Source organism: Artemia sp. Qi Xiang Cuo, chromosome 16 (assembly GCF_049724085.1).
Source record: "Artemia sp. Qi Xiang Cuo chromosome 16, ASM4972408v1, whole genome shotgun sequence".
Classification (NCBI taxonomy): domain Eukaryota; kingdom Metazoa; phylum Arthropoda; class Branchiopoda; order Anostraca; family Artemiidae; genus Artemia; species Artemia sp. Qi Xiang Cuo.
In genome coordinates, this window is record NC_142809.1 from 33,873,582 (window position 1) to 33,893,130 (window position 19,549).

At 34.2% G+C, this 19,549-nt stretch overlaps 1 protein-coding gene across 3 annotated transcripts in view; it reads left to right on the forward strand.

Annotated features, from left to right (window-relative positions):
- The first annotated feature begins 506 nt into the window (after positions 1-506).
- LOC148942825 (vesicle transport protein USE1-like) overlaps positions 507-19,549 on the forward strand; it is a 111,311-nt gene continuing 92,268 nt past the window's right edge. For 2 of the 3 annotated variants that reach the window (XM_089102189.1, XM_089102190.1), the window contains exon 1: positions 507-646. In XM_089102189.1, the coding sequence (XP_088958315.1) occupies positions 533-646 (114 nt within the window). In that variant the 5' untranslated portion in view covers positions 507-532. The remainder of the gene's footprint in view (positions 647-19,549) is intronic. The other variant, XM_089102191.1, reaches the window with a different exon arrangement.

Sequence of the window (19,549 nt, forward strand, 5' to 3'; positions counted from 1 at the left end):
TTTATACAATTTTTGACATATTTTATGCAAATTTCAAACCTAAGATTTATAGTTACATTTCGCTTCGGAATTCCTCCCAACATGGTACAATTTTTTACTAGATAGATAGTCTAACATTGTATTTAATTTATACAATTTTTGACATATTTTATGGAAATTTAAAACCTAAGATTTATTGTTACAATTGTAACACAATGTTTCGCTACTTTTTAAATTTGACAATTAATTGTTACTTAAATTGTTTGGGTTTATATTCTGGGCATTTTTACTTGGAAAATTTTGGGGTATTGGAAATTGACTCCATTACACTTTTGCCCCTCCGTAGTAGGAGCTAGTCTGATAGTTTTACCAGTGAGCTCTAGTTGATTTCTGTAAACCCATCACTGAATTGAATAAGCTACTAGGGTGATAGGCTTAAATAGTTAGCGTGAAATTCCAATCAGGGTATTTGGCGGATATTTTGTAAGACGGCTTAATCCTTATAAATAGATGGCAGTTTTACATGAAAAATTAAAATTGTTTACATGCTAAAATGGTTTCCAAAAAAAGTAGAGCCGAAATTAATTTTATCCGCCTAATGGATGCAACAACAAATGCTATTAGCAATGAAGACATAAAGAGAAGTTTAGGAAATAAGCTAAAAAAGGTCCAAAACAGTTTTTTCCTTAGAATTGTGTCTTAGTTGAGAAGTACTAGGCTTGGTTGACAAAAATGGTAGGCCTAGCTACCTTTGATAAAATTCTACTTTAGCTACTTTTGGCTATCTCTGAAAGGGTTTAAGTTAGGAAAATGAAACTTTTAGCGATGGGTTTACAGGCTAAAGTATGTCCAAGGAACAATAGGGGAGAATAGGGGGTAAAGCATAGCATATAGGCCTAGTGAATATGTAACCTAACCTAGGTACCTTTTTTGGTCAATATGTACCAAATCATATTATTGAGTTAGGACTAAAGTGAATACACCATTTAATGCCTTTTTTTATGCTGATTACAAATATAATAAGCATTTCTATCAGAAATGAATTCCATCCCCCCCCCCCAGACATATGCCCATTCCAGGTTAGGTTTGGGATAGCCGATATAGGGGGGGCTGAAATTAATTTATAATAGAAATGCTTATTATATTTGTAATCAGCATAAAAAAGGCATTGAATGGTGTATTCACTTTATTTGAAACTCAATAATATGATTTGGTATATATTGACCCCTTTTTTTCCCCTAAACCCCAAAAAACAACAGTTTAAAGATTCTAAACACATTGAAAACCTTGCTAAGCATTGCATTACTGTATAGCAGTGTCTTGAATTAACCTGTCTAAAACAGGTTTTTTGTGACTGGTTTCCTTGTAAAGGCCCATATAGGCTAGTGCCCAAGTACCAAATTTTCCTGCAAAATAGAATAATGCCTTAGCTGTGACTTGGAGCACCATCTCTTGAAGCCATTTTTGTATTTCAACAATAGGAAACATTGATACAATATCTGTTACACCCAGATAAGAAAAGAACATTTAATTCAGTCAGTTTCCTGTTTTTGACAAGAAAGGAGCTCCTGAAAATTTTTCGGGTATGCAATATTCAAACTTCTGTTACTGGGTTATTTATTACAAAAAAAAAGTTGGGATTCTACTTAAATGTCCAATACTTGAGTATTGCTCATCAGTATGGTATCCCCTTAATAAGAGAGATAGAGAGAGGGTTGAGAAAGTGCAACATAGGGCCACCAAACTCATACCATACCTGAGTTATCTACCTTACCACCAGAGAATACAGAGACTACAGTTGCCTTCCCTCCAGTTCAGACATGATAGAGCCAACCTAATAAATACATTCTGCATTGTTAGGAACATTGATAATACCACCCCAACTCACTTTTTCACTTTTACAGAATACAGTAGTACCCATCAACACCATGTTCACAGAAAAGAATAGGACAAAACTCTTTGTCTAGCTGAGTGTAGAAGACTTGGAATTCACTTCCATTGGAAATAGTTGCAAGTACCACAGTCCAGTCATTCAAAAGCAGTTTAGCCTCTACAGATTTCTATACTAGGTCCTATCACAATCCATTTTGAGGATATTTTTATTTTTGCATTAGCTGATTTGTGACAGTGAATTTTCAGTTATTTTGTAGGCTTACTTTTGGTATCTTTCAATTATTAACAGATATGTTTCAGTTAGTTTGGTATGCTACTGTATGTTTCAGTTATTATGTTTTTAATGTTTTCAGTTACTGTATGTTTTGTTTTGTCATTGACATTGTTATAGACTTTTCTATAATTATTTAAGTGTGACAAGCTTGTTAAAGCTTACTGTATTTTGGTATTAATAAATAAATTAGCACCAATGCATCAAGATACATACCAGGCACACTAAATATGTTCCTTCAGTCAAATTCAAACAGATAATGGCTTCTATAAATTGATTTATTTCTTTTGCAAATATCTTATTGTAACCTTGTCAAAATTATCAACAGACAGCAACAGGCCCTGTCAAAATATAGGTGACTCTGTCAAAACTTCACTTCACATGTAAAACAAATGAGAAATAGTTGTTGTCAAAATTCCAAGGTCCACTGACAAAAATATAGCTGTCATATTTATGGGTGCCCAATACTGCCAAAAATTGCAGAGGTTCACATGGAAGTCATTTTTCCCTTTCCTTAGCACTTATCAAGGAAACTAAAAAAAAAAAAAAATGGAAAATCTTATTTCCTGGGGGGGGGGGGGGGTAAATGCCTAGAACCATGTCATAGCAATATCAAAAGTGACCCCTCCCCCAAAGAAAAATCTAAACCTGTGTTTTGGATGAAGCTAAGAATTGCTGTATGAAAATAAAATCCACTAAATCAAATATAATGACAATAAATTTCTTGAAATCTGCTCCTGTTTTCCTAGACCCTATACTTTCTGAAATGCTAGTGTAACAGTTTTGTTATACTAAAAACTATTTGTATTTAATACTGTATATTAAAATTTGTTAAACCAATTTTGGTATACTAAATATTACATATTTGAAACAATTTTGTTAGTTTTATTACTTCTACTTTTTGAATAGTGTTTTACACTTTTATACATTAAATGAAGTTGAAGAAAAACAAAGAAACAAGAATATACATGTTGAATACACCAGGTTCTGCCCACAGGTATTCCCCAAGTATTTTAACATGTGTCAAATTTGTAGGTGAAAATGCTCTAATTTTAGAAAATTGGAGTTTTGTACCCTTTTCAGATAAAACTTCAAACTTCTCATCAAACAATTAGATTCCTAGATGTTTTTCCTACATATTGAAACTCTTTTCAAATTAAAAGTCTGTAAATTTGGACTTCTGGAGTAGAAAAACTGTTTTGTTTTCTAAAACTGTCAAATCATCTATACCTTTACCCTAATGGATTCAGACCCAAACACAAACTCTGGGAAGGTATTGCCAAGCTTCCATGCTTACCCTCTTCTGATTTCTAAAGTCTTAGGAATTTGCCTACTTGACAAGACCTATTGAAATTTTGACAAAAACAATATTTTACCTTAATTTTCACTTATCAGTTTCTTTTTCTCTGGTTTTAGTTCTGAAAATACAATTCCTGTTATTTGAGTAAAATTTTAAGCCATATCAATATTTTTTTCTAAATTTAGGAATAGTATTTGGAGATCTTTGAAACCTCACAAATTGGGATTGAGCAAAGCTGTGAAGCTGAAAATGGTTTCTTGTACTTCATTTAAGCAGAAGATATGTTTCGCAAGATTTTACTTTTATAACACAAAGATTTTTAATGGTCATCAAAGGTCACTGCTCTTTAGAGAGTTAAGAAGTGGAGGTATCTACTTCAAATACCTTCCCAGGATATACTTTATTCTGTAGACCCATCCCTCAAAGTTTTATTTTCCTAACCTAACCCCTTTCCAAGATAGTGAAAAGTAGCTAAACTAGGTTTTTACCATCTTTTAAGCCATCTGTGATGTTTATAACCAAATTTTACCTAAACCTCCATAATCTAATTGTAACTTTTATCATGATAGCTTGCATAAAGCTGAAAAGGCTGACCTGCAAAGCTAATAGAATTCAAGCAGAGAAAAAAGAATTTTGGACATTTGCTAGTGAAAGTCAACATTAACCAGGTTTTGGACATTCATGGTAACAAATATATCACTTGCTGCCTTTTTGGTAAACCTTTATATTAACAGAACATTTGGGTTGCCTGGAAACAAACTTAACTCTGGAATGAGAATTTCATCCTGAATCCAAGTATGACATTTGTTTCAATTGTGGATTCAATTGTAAGATCTTTATTACAGAGCCTCAAAAATGATACCTTTTTTTATTATTAATTAAAAAAAAACTTTCCAAAAAATAAGGTTTTCAAAGAAGAGTAAAGGCCATTTTAAACTTAAGCTCAGCAGATACAAATATCTGTTAAAATTCAAACTCAAAACGATCAGAGACTACTATTAAAGGATAAATGAAACCCAAAATGAACAGAAACTAAATAAACAATCATAGCAAAAAACATACAACAAGTAATAATATTAGTTAATAAATAGATCTTAAAGCAAGTAATGCTTAGATTGAATATGAAAATCAAGCTTAAAACAAAAAATAATATTTTGCTATTGAATTATAAATGAAACTCAAAAGAAAGAGAAATTAAATAAACAATCAATGCAAACAAACATACAATAGGTATCAATGTAAATGAATAAATAAATCTTGAAACAAGTGAAACTTAAATTGAATATACAAATCAAGCTTGAAGTAAAAAAAAATCACTACAAACAAGAGTTTGGGTATCGCCTCCTTCTCTCACTGTAAAAGTCTAAAACCTACTGCATCATTGGCACTTTACTGAAAACCAATTTTATTACAAATATTTTCTTTGGTGCTTAATATTGAAAATAAACATTAAATTATAGTAAAATTTTGAACTGATGAGCTTGCAGCAATCAATATCATTATTCATCAATTATTCAGTTTAATTTATTAGTTCTTTCTAAAGTTGTTCAAGTTAGTTTCACTAAAGTTAGTTTCACTACAAACAAGAGTTTGGATACTGCCCCTTCCTTATCTGTAAATAAAAACCAAAAGCCTACTGCGTCATTGGCGCTTAACTGAAAACGAATTATATTAAAAATATTTCCTTTTCCAGTTCTTACAGTATTGAAAAGAAAAAATAAATTACAGTGAAAAAAGTTCTTGAACTGATGGATCTTTCAACAATTCATATCATTATACATCAAATATTCAATTTGATGTTGTTTATACTTTCCAAGACTGTTCAAGACACATATAGTTTTCAGTAAAGTGCCAAGGATGCTGTGGGTTTTAGACTTTTACAGTGAGAGAAGGAGGCTACACCCAAACTCTTGTTTGTAGTGACTTTTCTTCGTTTAAAGCTCTATTTGCATATTCAATTTAAGTTTCACTTGTTTCAAGATTTATTTTTTCGTTGGCATTAATATCTATCGTGCGTTTGTTTTCCTTGATTTTTCATTTGATTTCTGTTTGTTTGTAGTTTCATTTATACTTCAATAGCAAAACTTTTTTCTTTCGTTTTAAGCTGGATTTTCATATTCAATCTAAGTATTACTTGCTTAAGATCTATTTATTCACTAATATTATTCCTTTTTGTATCTTTTTTGCTATGATTGTTTATTTAATTTCTGTTCGTTTTGGGTTTCATTTATTCTTTAATAATAATTTCTGGTCGTTTTGAGTTTGAATTTTAACAGGTATTTTTATCTGCTGAGCTTAAGTTTAAAATTGCCTTTACTCTTCTTTGAAAAACTTATTTTTTGGAAAGTTTTTTTAATTAATTTTTGTTCGTTTTTGATTGCAAAAACTTTCAAGTTTTTAAAAATTCCTTATTTCAAAATCGAAATTTTTGTAAAAAATCAAATGTTCATCAAAGTATCAAAAATGGTATCAAAGTAACAATATCAAAGTGAAAAAATGGGTTTGTGTCAACCTTGGAGTTTTTATTATCTGATGTTTGAACTTTTAATAAAATGACTATCTAAAATTTTTTATTGGAGGGTTTTGGGGAAAAAAAGGGCATGGGGGGGGGGTCCTAATTGCCCTATGGCTTCTTTAAAAGTGAACTAGAACTTTCTATTTTCAATCAAATGAGCCCTCTCTGAAATTTATACAAGCATCCCTTCTATAAGGGCCATATATAGCCCCAGAGTATAACTTGCAATGCCTGTCCCTGGGCCCTGGGGGGGGGGTGTGTCAACCCTGGAGTTTTAATATCTGATATTGAACTATTTTTAACAAGCTGGTCACCTCAAATTTTTATCGGATAGGTTTATCCATCTGATAAACCCAAAGGCGTGGAGGAGGGGAGGGGCTAGTTGCCCTTTGATATTTTTTTACTCTTAGAAAATGAACTAGAACTTTTAATTTCCATTCAAAAGACCCCTCTCTGAAGTTTTGTGTGAGCATCCCTTTCATAAGATTAATATACAGCCCTAGGACATAGCTTACAATGCCTGCTCCCCGTGCCCTGGGGGGTTGTGTTTACACCGGGGTTTTTGTTATCTCACCTTTTGAACTATTTAAAAAAAAAAATCTCAAAATTTGTATTGGATGGGTTTGGGGAAAAAAGGTCATTTGGGGCTAGGGACCTTCCAATCTCTTTTGACTTTTAGAAGTTGAACTAGAACTTTCAATTTCCATTCAAATCATTCCTCTGAACTGTATACGAGCATCCCTTCCATAAGAACCATATATGCCCCCAGGGCATAACGTGCAACGCCTGCTCCTGGGCCCTGGGTTGTTGTGTTGACACTACAGCTTTTTTTATCTGATCTTTGAACTATTTTTAACAAAATGCCTTTATCAAAATTTTATTGGATACATTTGGGGGAAAAGGGGCGTGGGGGGAATAGTTGCCTTCTGGCCTCTTTTGACTCTTAAAAACTGAACTAGAACTTTCAATTTCCAATCAAATGAGCCCTCTCTGAAGTTTCTACAAGTATCCTTTTCACAACAGCTGTCTATGCCCTCCATGCATAACTTACAACGCTTACCCCGGGCCCTGAAGGATTGTGTCGACCTTGGAGTTTTCGTTATACGATCCTTGAACCGCTTTGAAAAAAATGGCTCTCTCAAAGTTCTCATTGGATGGGTTTGAGGAAAATAGGAAGTGGAGAGGGGGGGGGCTAGTTGCCCTCTGATCTCTTTTGACTCTTAAAAAGTGAACAAGAACTTTAAATTTCCAATCATATGAGCCCTCTCCAAAGATTATACGAGCATCCCTTCCATAAGAACTATATATGCCCCCAGAGCATTACTTACAACGCCTGCCTCCGGGCCCTGGGGGGTTGTGTTGACCCCGGAGTTTTCATTATATGGTCTTTGAACTATTTTTGAAAAAAATGGCTATCTCAAAGTTCTTATCGGATGGGTTTGAGGAAAAAAAAGGCATGGGGGGAGGGGCTAGTTGCCCTCCGATATCTTTTTATTCTCTAAAAGTGAACTAGAACTTTCAATTTCCAATCAAATGAGCCTTCTCTGAAGTTTATACAAGCATACCTTCCGTAAGAACCATATATGCTCCCAGAGCAATACTTACAACGCCTGCCCTGGGCCCTGGGGAGGGGGTGCGTCGACACAGGAGTTTTTCTTATCTGACCTTTGAACTATTTTTAACGAAATGGCCATATATAAAGGAGTTTTTGTTATATGATCTTTGAACTATTTTTAACAAAATGGCTACCTCAATTTTTTATCAGATGTATTTGGTGAAAAAGGGCTTGGGGGTACTAGTTGCCCTCCGATCATTTATGAATCTTAAAAGGGCACTAGAGCTCTCAATTTCCAATCGAATGAGCCCCCTTTGAAGTTTATACGACTACCGCTTCTATATGAAGTGCCTCTGGAAAAAAAATGGAGTGTGGGGGGAAGCTAGCTGCCCTCCGATCACTTTTGACTCTTAGAAAACTATTTCCAATCAAGTGAGCCCTCTATGAAGTTTATACTAGCATCCCTTCCATAACAGTTATATATGCCCCCAGGGCATAACTTTAATCGCCTACCCCCGGGGCCCGGGGGGGGGGGGGCTGTGTCAACACCGGACTTTTTATTATCTGAACTTTGAAATATCTTTAACAAAATGTCTAGCTCAAAATTTTTATCTAATGCTTTTAGGGCGTAGAGGGGGGGGGGGGGATGGTTGCCCTCCAATCTCTTTTGACTCTTAAAAAGTGAACAAGAACTTTGAATTTCCAATCAAATGAGCCCTCTTTGAAGTTTATGCGAACATCCTTTCCGTAGAAACTATATATGCCCCAGAGCATTACTTACAAGGCCTGCCTCCGGGCACTGGGGGGTTGTGTCGACACATGAGTTTTTCTTATCTGACCTTTGAACTATTTGAATGAAACGGCTATATTAAAAATTTAATCGGATGAGCTTGGGGAAAAAAGGCGTTGGGGGGGGGGGGGGGTTAGTGCCCTCGGATATCTTTTGACTCTTAAAAGATGAACTAGAACTTTCATTTTACAATCAAATTAGCCCTTTCTGAAGTTTATACGAGCATCACTTTCATAAGAACCATATACGCCCCCAGGACAACACTTGCAACGCCTCGGGCCCTGGGGCGTTGTTTTGACACCAGAGTTTTTGTTATTTGATTTTTGAACGATTTTAAAAAAACTGGCTATCTCAAAATTTGCAGCAGATGGTTTTGGGGAAAAAAGGGCGTGGGGGGGGCTAGTTGTCCTTAAATCTTTTGACTCTTAAAAATTGAACTAGAACTTTCGATTTCTAATCAAATGAGCCCTCTATAAAGTTTATACAAGTATCCCTTTCATAAGAACCATACATTTCTTTAGGGCATAATTTAGAACGCCTTTCCCTTGGCTCTCGGGGATTGTATTGACATCGGAGTTTTTCTTAACTGACCTGTGAATAATTTTTAACAAAATGTTTGTCTCGAAATTTTCATCAGATTGGTTTGGAAAAAGAAGGCGTTTGTGGGAGGGGGGGGCTAGTTGTCCTCGGATCTCTGTTAACTTTTAAAAAGTGAGCTCGAACTTTCAATTTCCAATCAAATGAGCCCTCTCTGAAGTTTATACGAACATCATTTCCACAAGAATCATTCTTGCTCCAGGGCATAACTTACAACGCCTTCCCCCGGGCCCGGGGGGGGGGGTCGATACCTGAGTTTTCGTTATCTGACTTTTGAACAATTTTTAAGTTAATGACTATATCAAAATTTTTATCGGATGCATTTGGGGACGAAGGGGCGTGGGGGGGGGAACTAGTTGCCCTCCAATCTCTTTTGACTCTCAAAATCTGAACTAGAATTTTCAATTTCCAATCAAATGACTCCTTTCTGAATTTCTACGAACATCCCTTCAATAAGAATCGTATATTCTCCCAGGGCATAACTTGCAACGCCTGCCCTTGGGCCCTGGGTGTCTGTGTAGACCCCAGAGTTTTCGTTAGGCTATACGGTCTTTGAACTATTTAAAAAAATGGCTATCTCAAAGTTCTTATCGGATGGGTTTGAAGAAAAAAGGGCGCGGAGGAGGGGGGGGGGGCAAGGTGCCCTCCAATCTCTTTTGACTCATAAAAAGTGAACTAAATCTTTCAATTTCCAATCAAATGAGCACTCTTTGAAGTTTATGTGAGCATCACTTCCATAAGAACCATATGTGCCCCCAGGGTATAACTTACAACGCCTGCCCCTGGGCCCGGGGGGGGGTGGGGGTCGACACCGAAGTTTTGTTATATGATCTTAGAACCATTTTTACAAAATAGCTATCTCAAAATTTTTATTGGATGCATTTGTGAAAAAAAGGCTTGGAGGGGGGCTGGTTACCCTCCGATATCTTTTGACACTTAAAATGTGAACTACAACTTTTAGTTTCCAATCAAATGAGCCCTCTCTGAAGTGTATGCGCGCATTCCTTCCACAATAACCATATATGCCCCTAACCCTTGCCCTGAAGACTGCAAGGAGAGCGTCCTGCTGAAAGCTTTAATTTCCACAACTTTCAACTATGTTGAACAAAATGGCTATCTGAAAATTTTGATTGGATGTGTTTGGGGAAATGGTGGGTGTGGAAGGGGTGTTAGTTGTCATCCAATAGATTTCGAGTGTTAAAAGGAACACTAGCAATTTCAATTTCCAAACAAATGAGCCCTTTTTGCAGTTTCTATGGCAACACTGTCTATAAAAACCTTATATGCACCCAGGGCATAACTTACAACCTTTGCCCTCAGGGCTGTGGGGGGGGGGTTGTCATCCTCAAAAATCTAATGGCCGGAACTTTCAACTACTTTGAACAAAATGGCTATCTCAAAATTTTGATTGGATGTGTTTGGAGAAAAGGTGGGCATGAGAGGGGGGTTAGTTGCCCTCCAATCAATTTCGATTATTAAAAAGGACAATAGCTCTTCGAATTTCCAATTGAATGAGTCCCTTTTGAAGTTTCCACGACAAAGCTTTCTATAAAAACCTTATAAGCCTTCAGGGCATAACTTACAACCCGCATCTATGCCTTGAGGGCTGTGGGGGGAGTGTCTTCCTCAAAAACATAATTTCTATCTAGTAGCACAAAATGGCTATCTCAAAATTTTGATTGGATGTGTTTGTGGAAATGGTGGGTGTGGAAGGGGTGTTAGTTGCTTTCCAATCACTTTTGACCCTTAAAAAGGGCACTTGAACTCTCGATTTCCATTCAAATGAGCCCCCTTTGAAGTTTATACGACGACCCCTTTTATATAAAGTGCCTCTGGGAAGAAATAAATAAATAATAATAAAACATTGGAGCCGTATGGCCTTTACTATAGGCAACGCTATAGCTTTGCCTCTGATTTTAGATATGGCTTTTATACCTATGTTAGTATCAATGTTGATAAAACAAGTTTACCCATAAATTGAATTGATGGTGACAAAATTGAGAATCAATATATGCATAGAAATTATATAATATGAGCTATGTATTTAGTTATGGTTAGAAAGTATTTGTGATGGAAATGAATGTCATACTTGGATTCAGGATGACATTCTGACTCCAAAGGTAAGTTTGTTTCCTGACTATCGTAATATTCTGTTAATATAATGGTTTACCACCTTTTTATTTATGCTTTTTCATAATTCAACAATTGGTCTGGGGAGGATTTCATTTTGAGCCTTTAAAGGGCTCAAAAGAGTAATCAAAAGATTAAAAACAAGTTTCTAAAAAAAGGCTAGTGAAGAAAAGTTGCTATTTATAGCTAAATTGTAATTATTATTTTCATTAGTCTTAATAGTAAGATGTTATTTTTAAAACAAATTTGGAGAAAATTTTAAAAAGAGTCAGAAACTCCACAAAAATTACACCAGTTTTGCTTTAATGTCATTTTCAAGTGGTTTTTGGCTCTTTTTTAAATTCCTATAATTTTTTTTTAAAATAATATTCTACTCTTAAGACTAAGGAAAAGAGCAGTAGACTAGCATTAATAGTTGATCAGGTGACTGAGTCACTGAAATTAAAGTAATGTGAATACTGTTTAGCTGTTGAATTTCCAGGTACGGTAATCTATTAATGTATACCTACCTACAAGCCTCAATACCAAGCATTCCAAAAAGCATTATTCTGAAGAATGTTGCTGCCTCTCTTGTTTATTGCGATGCCTTGGTGACACCTGCTTTGCTATATGTGAGGATTTTCAGTGTAGTATTTCTGTGCAGTGCAAAACATCAGACATTCTTTTAACATCCCTCCCAGACAATGTATCCCCATGCTTCAAGGATGACCCTCTCACTTATACTCAAAATTCAGGCTGTACTAGAAATATTGATCTTGTATTTACAATGTTTGTCATGCAATTGCCTGTTTATGTAGACCAAGATCATATCCTCTCTTGGATGATATTAACCAGACCAAGGGTGATTATCTTGGCCTGGGGTTCCAAATCAAGTACACACCTTTGCATTTCAGCATGGCATTGAAGGTTTTTGAAAAATTAAAATGGGCGAAAATAGACAATGCTGTGTATAAACCAGTATGCAGTGAAGTTTTCAACAAAATGAAAGTACCTCTTCACCTCCTTTACCATGATGCTTGTGATTTGGTCACACTTGACATACATTATGTCAAGTTAAGTCATGCTATGAAGATTGCACAAAAAGTTGCTATCCCAGTGTCTAAGGTCTGTCAAGGAGCAAAGAAACCAGGTTGGAACAAGTCTCCTACAATTGAGTTTTCTAAATATTGATCAGATTGTGGAGAGAGAGTTATGGTATAGTGTTGAGAGAGTTGGGGAGACCTTGTTCAGGTTTAGTGTACTCCCTTTTTAAAAATACAAAAATAGTATCAGTATGAAGTTGATGCATTAAAAACTAAGGAAGCAGAAAAGGCCTCTGCAGATGCCCTAAAAGACTCCCATAATATGTGGTATTTGTTCAAGCAGTGCAATCTGGGTGTCAAATATCCTTCAGCTGATATTCCTTGAGATCAGAGGATGTGCCATTTTGCACAGATTTTTGGGTTGAAAAATGCTGTGCTGGAAAATATTTCAAGTAAGTCTTCAAGTGAGAAGTTTATGGCCCCTACTTTGGCAAGGAAATTATTTTATGATTTCCAAAAAAGTAGCTAGTGATGCAAACTCCACAAGCTTGATAAAGCTTACCGTATTTTAGTATTTATAAATGAATAAAAAAAAGCTTCCGGTGTTGATGGTATTACAGTAAACCACCTTCAGCATGTGTTGCCTTTGTTAAAAGAACATTAAGTGCTTTTCTTTCAAATTAGTGCTGATAGTTTGTTGGTTCTAAAGTCTTTTTGTACAGTGATAGTCACAAATATACTTAAGGAAGGAAAAAGCTGATTCATTGCTCTGGTTACCACCCCTATACTAGCAATTTGGTTTTTGAAAAAAATAGGTAGCAGAATTATGCATCACCTATTGAGCAGAGTTATTTCTAGAGCAGAAAATTTCTGTTTGTCATTATATATTTGTAGTGTCAATATTGCTTTGGCTTTTGATTTGGTTGTCCAGACTCAGTGGTTTTTGAATCTTTTGAAATCAGGCATTAATCTGTATGTTGTCATGGCTTTGTCATTTTCATACTTCTATCATGGTTGCAGTGACTGCTGCAACCTAATAAAGAGTGACCAACAGCCCATAGTAATCAAAAGTTAAAATTACGCGTTTTAAAAATAAAACTGCCTTGTGAAAAAAAAATTGCCATGTGACACTGATTCAAGAATAGTAACTGTTATTTTGGTTCGTCTTAAAAGTAAAAGTTTATTGCAAAAAGAAATTTATGATGATTTCAAAAAAAACTGAAACCCATCGAAAATTACGTCTGATAAATGAAAAGTATGCCATTGGAATCAGCATGGTCGAAAACCTTGCATAGGGAAATTACAGTCCCCCTCCTTGAAAAACAAGGAAAATCACTTTTGCATTTGTAGCACTGATCTGTCTCTTTATTTTTCTTTTTTTTTCTCTCCAGGCCTAGCGGGTTACCAAAACATCATAAAGAAATGCTTCATGGCTCATTCAAAAGCTATTTCTAATATCTACGTGCTTTATGAATTCCGCCATCTGCAAGTGCCATATGGCACAAAAATGGCACTGTGTGCCATTTCTCAAGGGGTGGCACTAGCAGGCTACTAGACCATTGTAGACAGGTTTTTTTTATAGCTCATATAAAAGATATGACTCATATCTACGTTCATCCTATGAAATCCACCATCTGCAAGTTCCAAATGGCACTAAAATGGCACTTTTGGTGTAATGGCTAGCAGAACTTGTACGAGTTATGATTAATGACTTATTTGAAGCTATTGCTCATATCTATGTGCCTTTTTTTTATCAATTCCACCATTTATAATTGTGATATAGCACTGAAAAAAACCCTTTTGGTGCCACTTCTTAAGTAGAAAAGCTCTGAAGTACAAAACAGGTACTATTGTAATAGTTATGCTCCAGAACCCTTAAATAGAGGCTTACAAGAACCCCTCCCAGCCCCCTTAGTAAATTTCATAGATCTTCTGGTCATCAGTAAGCTACTGAAACGTTAGCAGGCTACCATACCATCGTAGATAGATGCTTAATGAATCAATGAAAAGTTTCTGCTTATATTTATTAGGTTTTCACAAGATATACTATCTATTAGATTTTAGAGGTTCTGATGTTCACTAGTTTCTTGGGAGGTTTTGAAATGGATTTTTTGTGATGATTGAAATGATAGATACAGCTTATTAAAGAGCGAACCACAGTCCATAGTAACTAAAAGTTAAAAAACGTTAAAACGGTGTTTTTTTCTTCTTTTTTCCAGGCCTAGTGGGTTACTAGAACATCATAGAGAGACGCTGAAGAGCTCATTCAAAAGCTATTTCTCATATGTAAGTAGTGATGCATCAATCTAAGGTAGCAGGCAGATAGGACATTACTGTATCAATGAAAGGTAGCAGGCAGATAGGACATTACTGTGTCAATAAAAGGTAGCAGACAGATAGGACATTATTGTGTCAATGAAAGGTAGCAGACAGATAGGACATTACTGTGTCAATGAAAGGTAGCAGACAGATAGGACATTACTGTGTCAATGAAAGGTAGCAGACAGATAGGAAATTACTGTATCAATCTATGAAGTCATATCTTTGGTTGGTTTTTTATGCTGTAATTATAATCAACATACCATGAAAATTCGTGCTGTTCACACTACAATGCTTTTGGTATTAAATTTCATGTTTTCTGTTAAAAGTCATGGCTGTTTTCATACATTGATGGTTTTTTTTCCTGGTATTGTTATATGAAGTTACGAAATTCTATGGCAATGTGTTAGGCGTGTTTTTTTTGTTTAATAGTTTTTCGAACTGTTATGGATGTTTTAATGTTAGACATGATTCTTCATTATGGTATGATTATAGGCGTTGACAGAAACGAAAATGGTAAACCATCTGAGGGAATGCTAACTCCTATTAAGAGATACATATTTTTTTTATTTGGGCGGTTCTCGACCATGTTCAGTATAATACACAAATACCATTTGAACAGTGTTGTAAGGTCCCCTACCCCAACCCCCGAGGGCTCCCTCCCCCCAACTTTTTGCCCCCCCCCCCAACTCCTGCCCCTAAACCCCTCCCCCACTCTCCAACCCCCTGCTAACCCCTCCCATTCAACCCCCTCCCTCCGACCCCCCCCCCCATTTTTTTTATCATGGTATTTTTTTCAACTTTTTTTAACGTTTCTTAGAATGACATTAAACATACTTAAAACATAAGAAAATCACATTTAATATTTATTAAATTCAAAATGAGAATCAAATAAAAAAGTTACTCGTGACTTTTACTATTAGAAAACTATTGTTTGTAGTAGCTCTTTTTTTATTTGACTAATTTTTTTTTTGGACTTCGAAGTTATTCAATTTTTTTACATATCTTAACATGAGAGTTATAGTTTTAGTTTAGTTTTAGTTAAGAGTTTTGGTTTAGAGTCTTAGCTTAGAGTTTTAGTTAGAGTTCTAGTTTAGTTTAGTTTTAGTTAGGAGTTTTAGTTTAGAACTGTAGTTTAGTTTTAGTTTAGATTTTTAGTTAGAGTTATAGTTTACTTTAGTTTTAGCGAAGAGTTTTAGCTTAGAGTTTTAGCCTAGAGTCTTAGCCTAGAGTTTTTAGTTACACTTATAGTTTAGTTTAGTTTCAGTTAAGAGTTTTATTTTAGAGTTATAGTTTAGTTAGTTTAGAGTTATAGTTTAGTTTACTTATATTTAAGAGTTTTAGCTTAGAGTCTTAGCCTTGAGTCATAGCTTAGAGGTTTTAATTACACTTATAGTTTAGTTTAGTTTCAGTCAAGAGTTTTAGTTTAGAGTATAGTTCAGTTAAGTTTTTAGTTAAGAGTTTTAGACTAAAGTCTTAGCTTAAAGTTTTTAGTTACACTTATAGTCTAGTTTAGTTTCAGTTAAGAGTTTTAGTTTAGAGTTATAGTTTAGTTTAGTTGTAGTTTAGAGTCTAGAATTTTAGCCTAGAGTCTTAGCTTAGAGTTTTTAGTTACACTTATATTTTAGTTTAGTTTCAGTTAAGAGTTTTAGTTTAGAGTTATATTTTAGTTTAGTTTGTGTTAAGAGCTTTAGCCTAGAGTCTTAGCATAGGGTTTTAATTACACTTATAGTGTAGTTTAGTTTCAGTTAAGAGTTATAGTTTAGTTTAGTTTTAGTTGAGAGTTTTAGCTTAGAGTTTTAGCCTAGGGTCTTAGCTTAGAGTTTTCAGTTACACTTATAGTTTAGTGTAGTTTCAGTTAAGAGTTTTAGTTTAGAGCTATAGTTTAGTTTAGTTTTATTTAAGAGTTTTAGCTTAGAGTTTTAGCCTAGAATCTTTGCTTAGAGTTTTTAGTTACACTTATAGTTTAGTTTATTTTCAGTTAAGAGTTTTAGTTTAGAGTTATAGTTTAGCTTTGTTTTAGTTAAGAGTTTTAGCCTAGAGTCTTTGCTTAGAGTTTTTAGTTACACTTATAGTTTAGTTTAGTTTCAGTTAAGAGTTTTATTTTAGAGTTATAGTTTAGTTAATAGTTTTAACTTAGAGTTTTATCCTAAAGTTTTAGCTTAGAGTTTTTAGCTAAACTTATAGTTTAGTTTGGTTTCAGCTAAGAGTTTTATTTTAGAGTCATAGTGTAGTTTAGTTCTAGTTAAGAGTTTTAGCTTAGAGTTTTAGCCTGGAGTCTTAGCTTAGAGTTTTTAGTTAAACTTATAGTTTAGTTTCAATTAAGAGTTTTAGTTTAGAGTTTTAGCCTAGAGTTTTAGTTTAGAGTTTTTAGTCACACTTATAGTTTAGTTTAGTTTCAGCTAAGAGTTTTAGTTTAGAGTTATACTTTAGTTTTAGTTAAGAGTTTTAGTTTCGAGTTTTAGCTTAGAGTCTTATCTTAGAGTTGTAGCTTAGTTTTAGGTTAGAGTTTTAGTTTAGAGTCTAGAGTTTTAGCTTAGAGCCTTATCTTAGAGTTCTAGTTAGAGTTTATAGTTTAGTTTATTTTTAGTTAAGAGTTGTAGTTTAGTTTTAATTAAGAGTTTTCGTTGATTGTTTATAGTTTTAGTTTAGATTCTTAGCTTAGAGTTTCAGTTAGAGTTATAATTTAGTTTCATTTTAGTCAAGAGTTATAGTTTAGTTGTAGTTAAGAGATTTAGTTTTGAGTCTTAGCTTAGAGTTTTAGTTTAGAAACTGAGCTTAGAGTTTTAGTTAGAGTTATAGTTTAGTTTAGTTAAGAGTTTTAGTTTAGAGTCTTAGCTTAGAGTTTTAGTTATAGCTATAGTTTAGTTTTAGTTGAGAATATAGTGTTTTAGTTTAGAGTCTTAGCTTAGAGTTTTAGTTAGAGTTATGGTTTAGTTTAGTTTTAGTTAGGCTCTTTAGTTTAGATCTCTAGTTTTGTTTTAGTTTAGAGTTTTAGTTAGAGTTTTGGTTTAGTTTTAATTCAGAGTTTTAGTTTAGAGTCTTTGCATAGAGTTTTAGTTAGAGTTATAGTTTAGTTTAGTTTTGGTTAAGAATTTCAGTTTAGAGTTGTTGTTTAGTTTTAGATAGGAGTTTTAGTTTAGAGTTTAGAGTCTTAGCTTAGAGTTTTAGTTAGAGTTATAGCTTAGTTTCGTTTTAGTTAAGAGTTTTTGTTTAGAGTTGTAGTTTAGTTTTAGTTAAGAATTTTAGTTTAGAGTTTAGAGTTTCAGTTTAGAGTCTTAGCTTAGAGTTTTAGTTTTGAATCTTAGCTTCGAGTTTTAGTTTGAGTTATAGTTTAGTTTAGTTTTAGTTAAGAGCTTTAGTTTAGAGTCTTAGATTAGAGTTTTAGTTATAGTTATAGTTCAGTTTAGTTTTAGTTGAGAATTTAGAGTTTTACTCTAGGGTCTTAGCTTAGAGTTTTAGTTAGAGTTATGGTTTAGTTTATTTTTAGTTAGGAGATTTTGTTTAGATCTCTAGTTTAGTTTTAGTTTAGAGTCTTAGGTTAGAGTTTTTAGTTAGAGTTATAGTCCCCCCCATTGCACTTCCTGGCTGAAGGGCCACGAAACGGAGATCAGCACCGCCGGTTTGGACCTTAAGGGTCTAGTGCCGCATCCTTTACCTTTTTTTTTTTTTAGAGTTGTAGTTTAGTTTTAGTTAAGAGTTTTAGTTTAGAGTCTTAGCTTAAAGTTTTAGTTTAGAATCCCAGCTTAGAGTTTTAGTTAGAGTTATAGTTTAGTTTAGTTTTAGTTAAGAGTTTTAATTTAGAGTCTAGAGTTTTAGTTTAGAGTCTTAGCTTAGAGTTTTAGTTAGATTTTTAGTTTAGTTTAGTTATAGTTTAGTTTAGAGTTGTAGTTTAGTTTTAGTTAAGAGTTTTAGTTTAGAGTTTAGAGTTTTGGTTTAGAATCTTTGCTTCGAGTTTTAGTTTAGAGTTTTTGTTAGATTTCTAGTTTAGTTTAGTTTTAGTTAAGAGTTTAGAGTTTTTGTTTAGTATCTTAGCTTAGAGTTTTAGTTATAGTTATAGTTTAGTTTTAGTTCAGAATTCAGAGTTTTAGTTTAGATTCTTAGCTTAGAGTTTTAGTTAGAGTTATGGTTTAATTTAGTTTTAGGTAAGAGCTTTAGTTTAGATCTCTTGTTTAGTTTTAGTTAAGAGTTTTAGTTTGGATTTTTAAGATAAGATAAGATTTATTGCTGAAAAATGGCTATCACAAGCCCAAAAGGGCCGAATTCGCACTTTAGCGTCTAATACAGCGAAGAAAGAACAACAAAAACAAACAATCAAACAACGACAGAAAATTATAAAAGGGTCAATGTCAAATACGTAAAAACGTTAAAAACAAAGTACAAAGTAAACTCATAAAATTAGAAGGCCAATGTCAAGTCAGCAAAGATGCCCCCAAATAAATAAAAAAAAATTCGTAAAATTAACAAGAGGATAAAGTATAATTAAAACAAAAACATAAGTTAGTTGGTGACTAACAAACATAAATATAAAACCTCCAAATTTGCAAAATGGGCATTAAAATTAATAACTATGAGGTAAAGAGTGAGTGAGGGGGGGGGAGGCAGCGAAGATTCAGTGGTTGAAAATGTCAACTATGTAAGGGATAAAAGTTCTTCTATATCTTTCAGTGCAAACTCTTATTGGGGCAAGAAGGGGTATTTTAGTTGACACAGACCGTGGGAGGCAGGGTCTACGGGTTTAATTGGGACCAGGGAAACGGGGAGGTGCTCGAGGGTTATGAAGAGCACTGTTAGCAAAACTCAAGGTAATTTTTGCTCTCCTTTCCTTAAGGAAGACAAGATTAGTTCTCCTAAGCAGGTAAATATAAGGTACTTTACTTTCATTGAAGATAATTCTTAGGCACCTTTTTTGTACTGCTTCTATTCTGTCCGACAATTCAATGGAAATGCCAGGATGCCAAACAGTACAGGCGTACTCAAGGGTTGGGCGTACAAATGACAGGAAAATCCTTAAACAGTGCGAATTAGGGCATTTAAATTTTTTAAGGAGTTTAAGAAGGGAAAATGCGGCATTTGCACGTTTTAAGTTGTCATTAATATGACAATACCATTTTAAGTCGCTTGAGATGGTAACGCCCAGTAATTTCGTAGTGGTAACGGACATTTCAGGGGGGATTG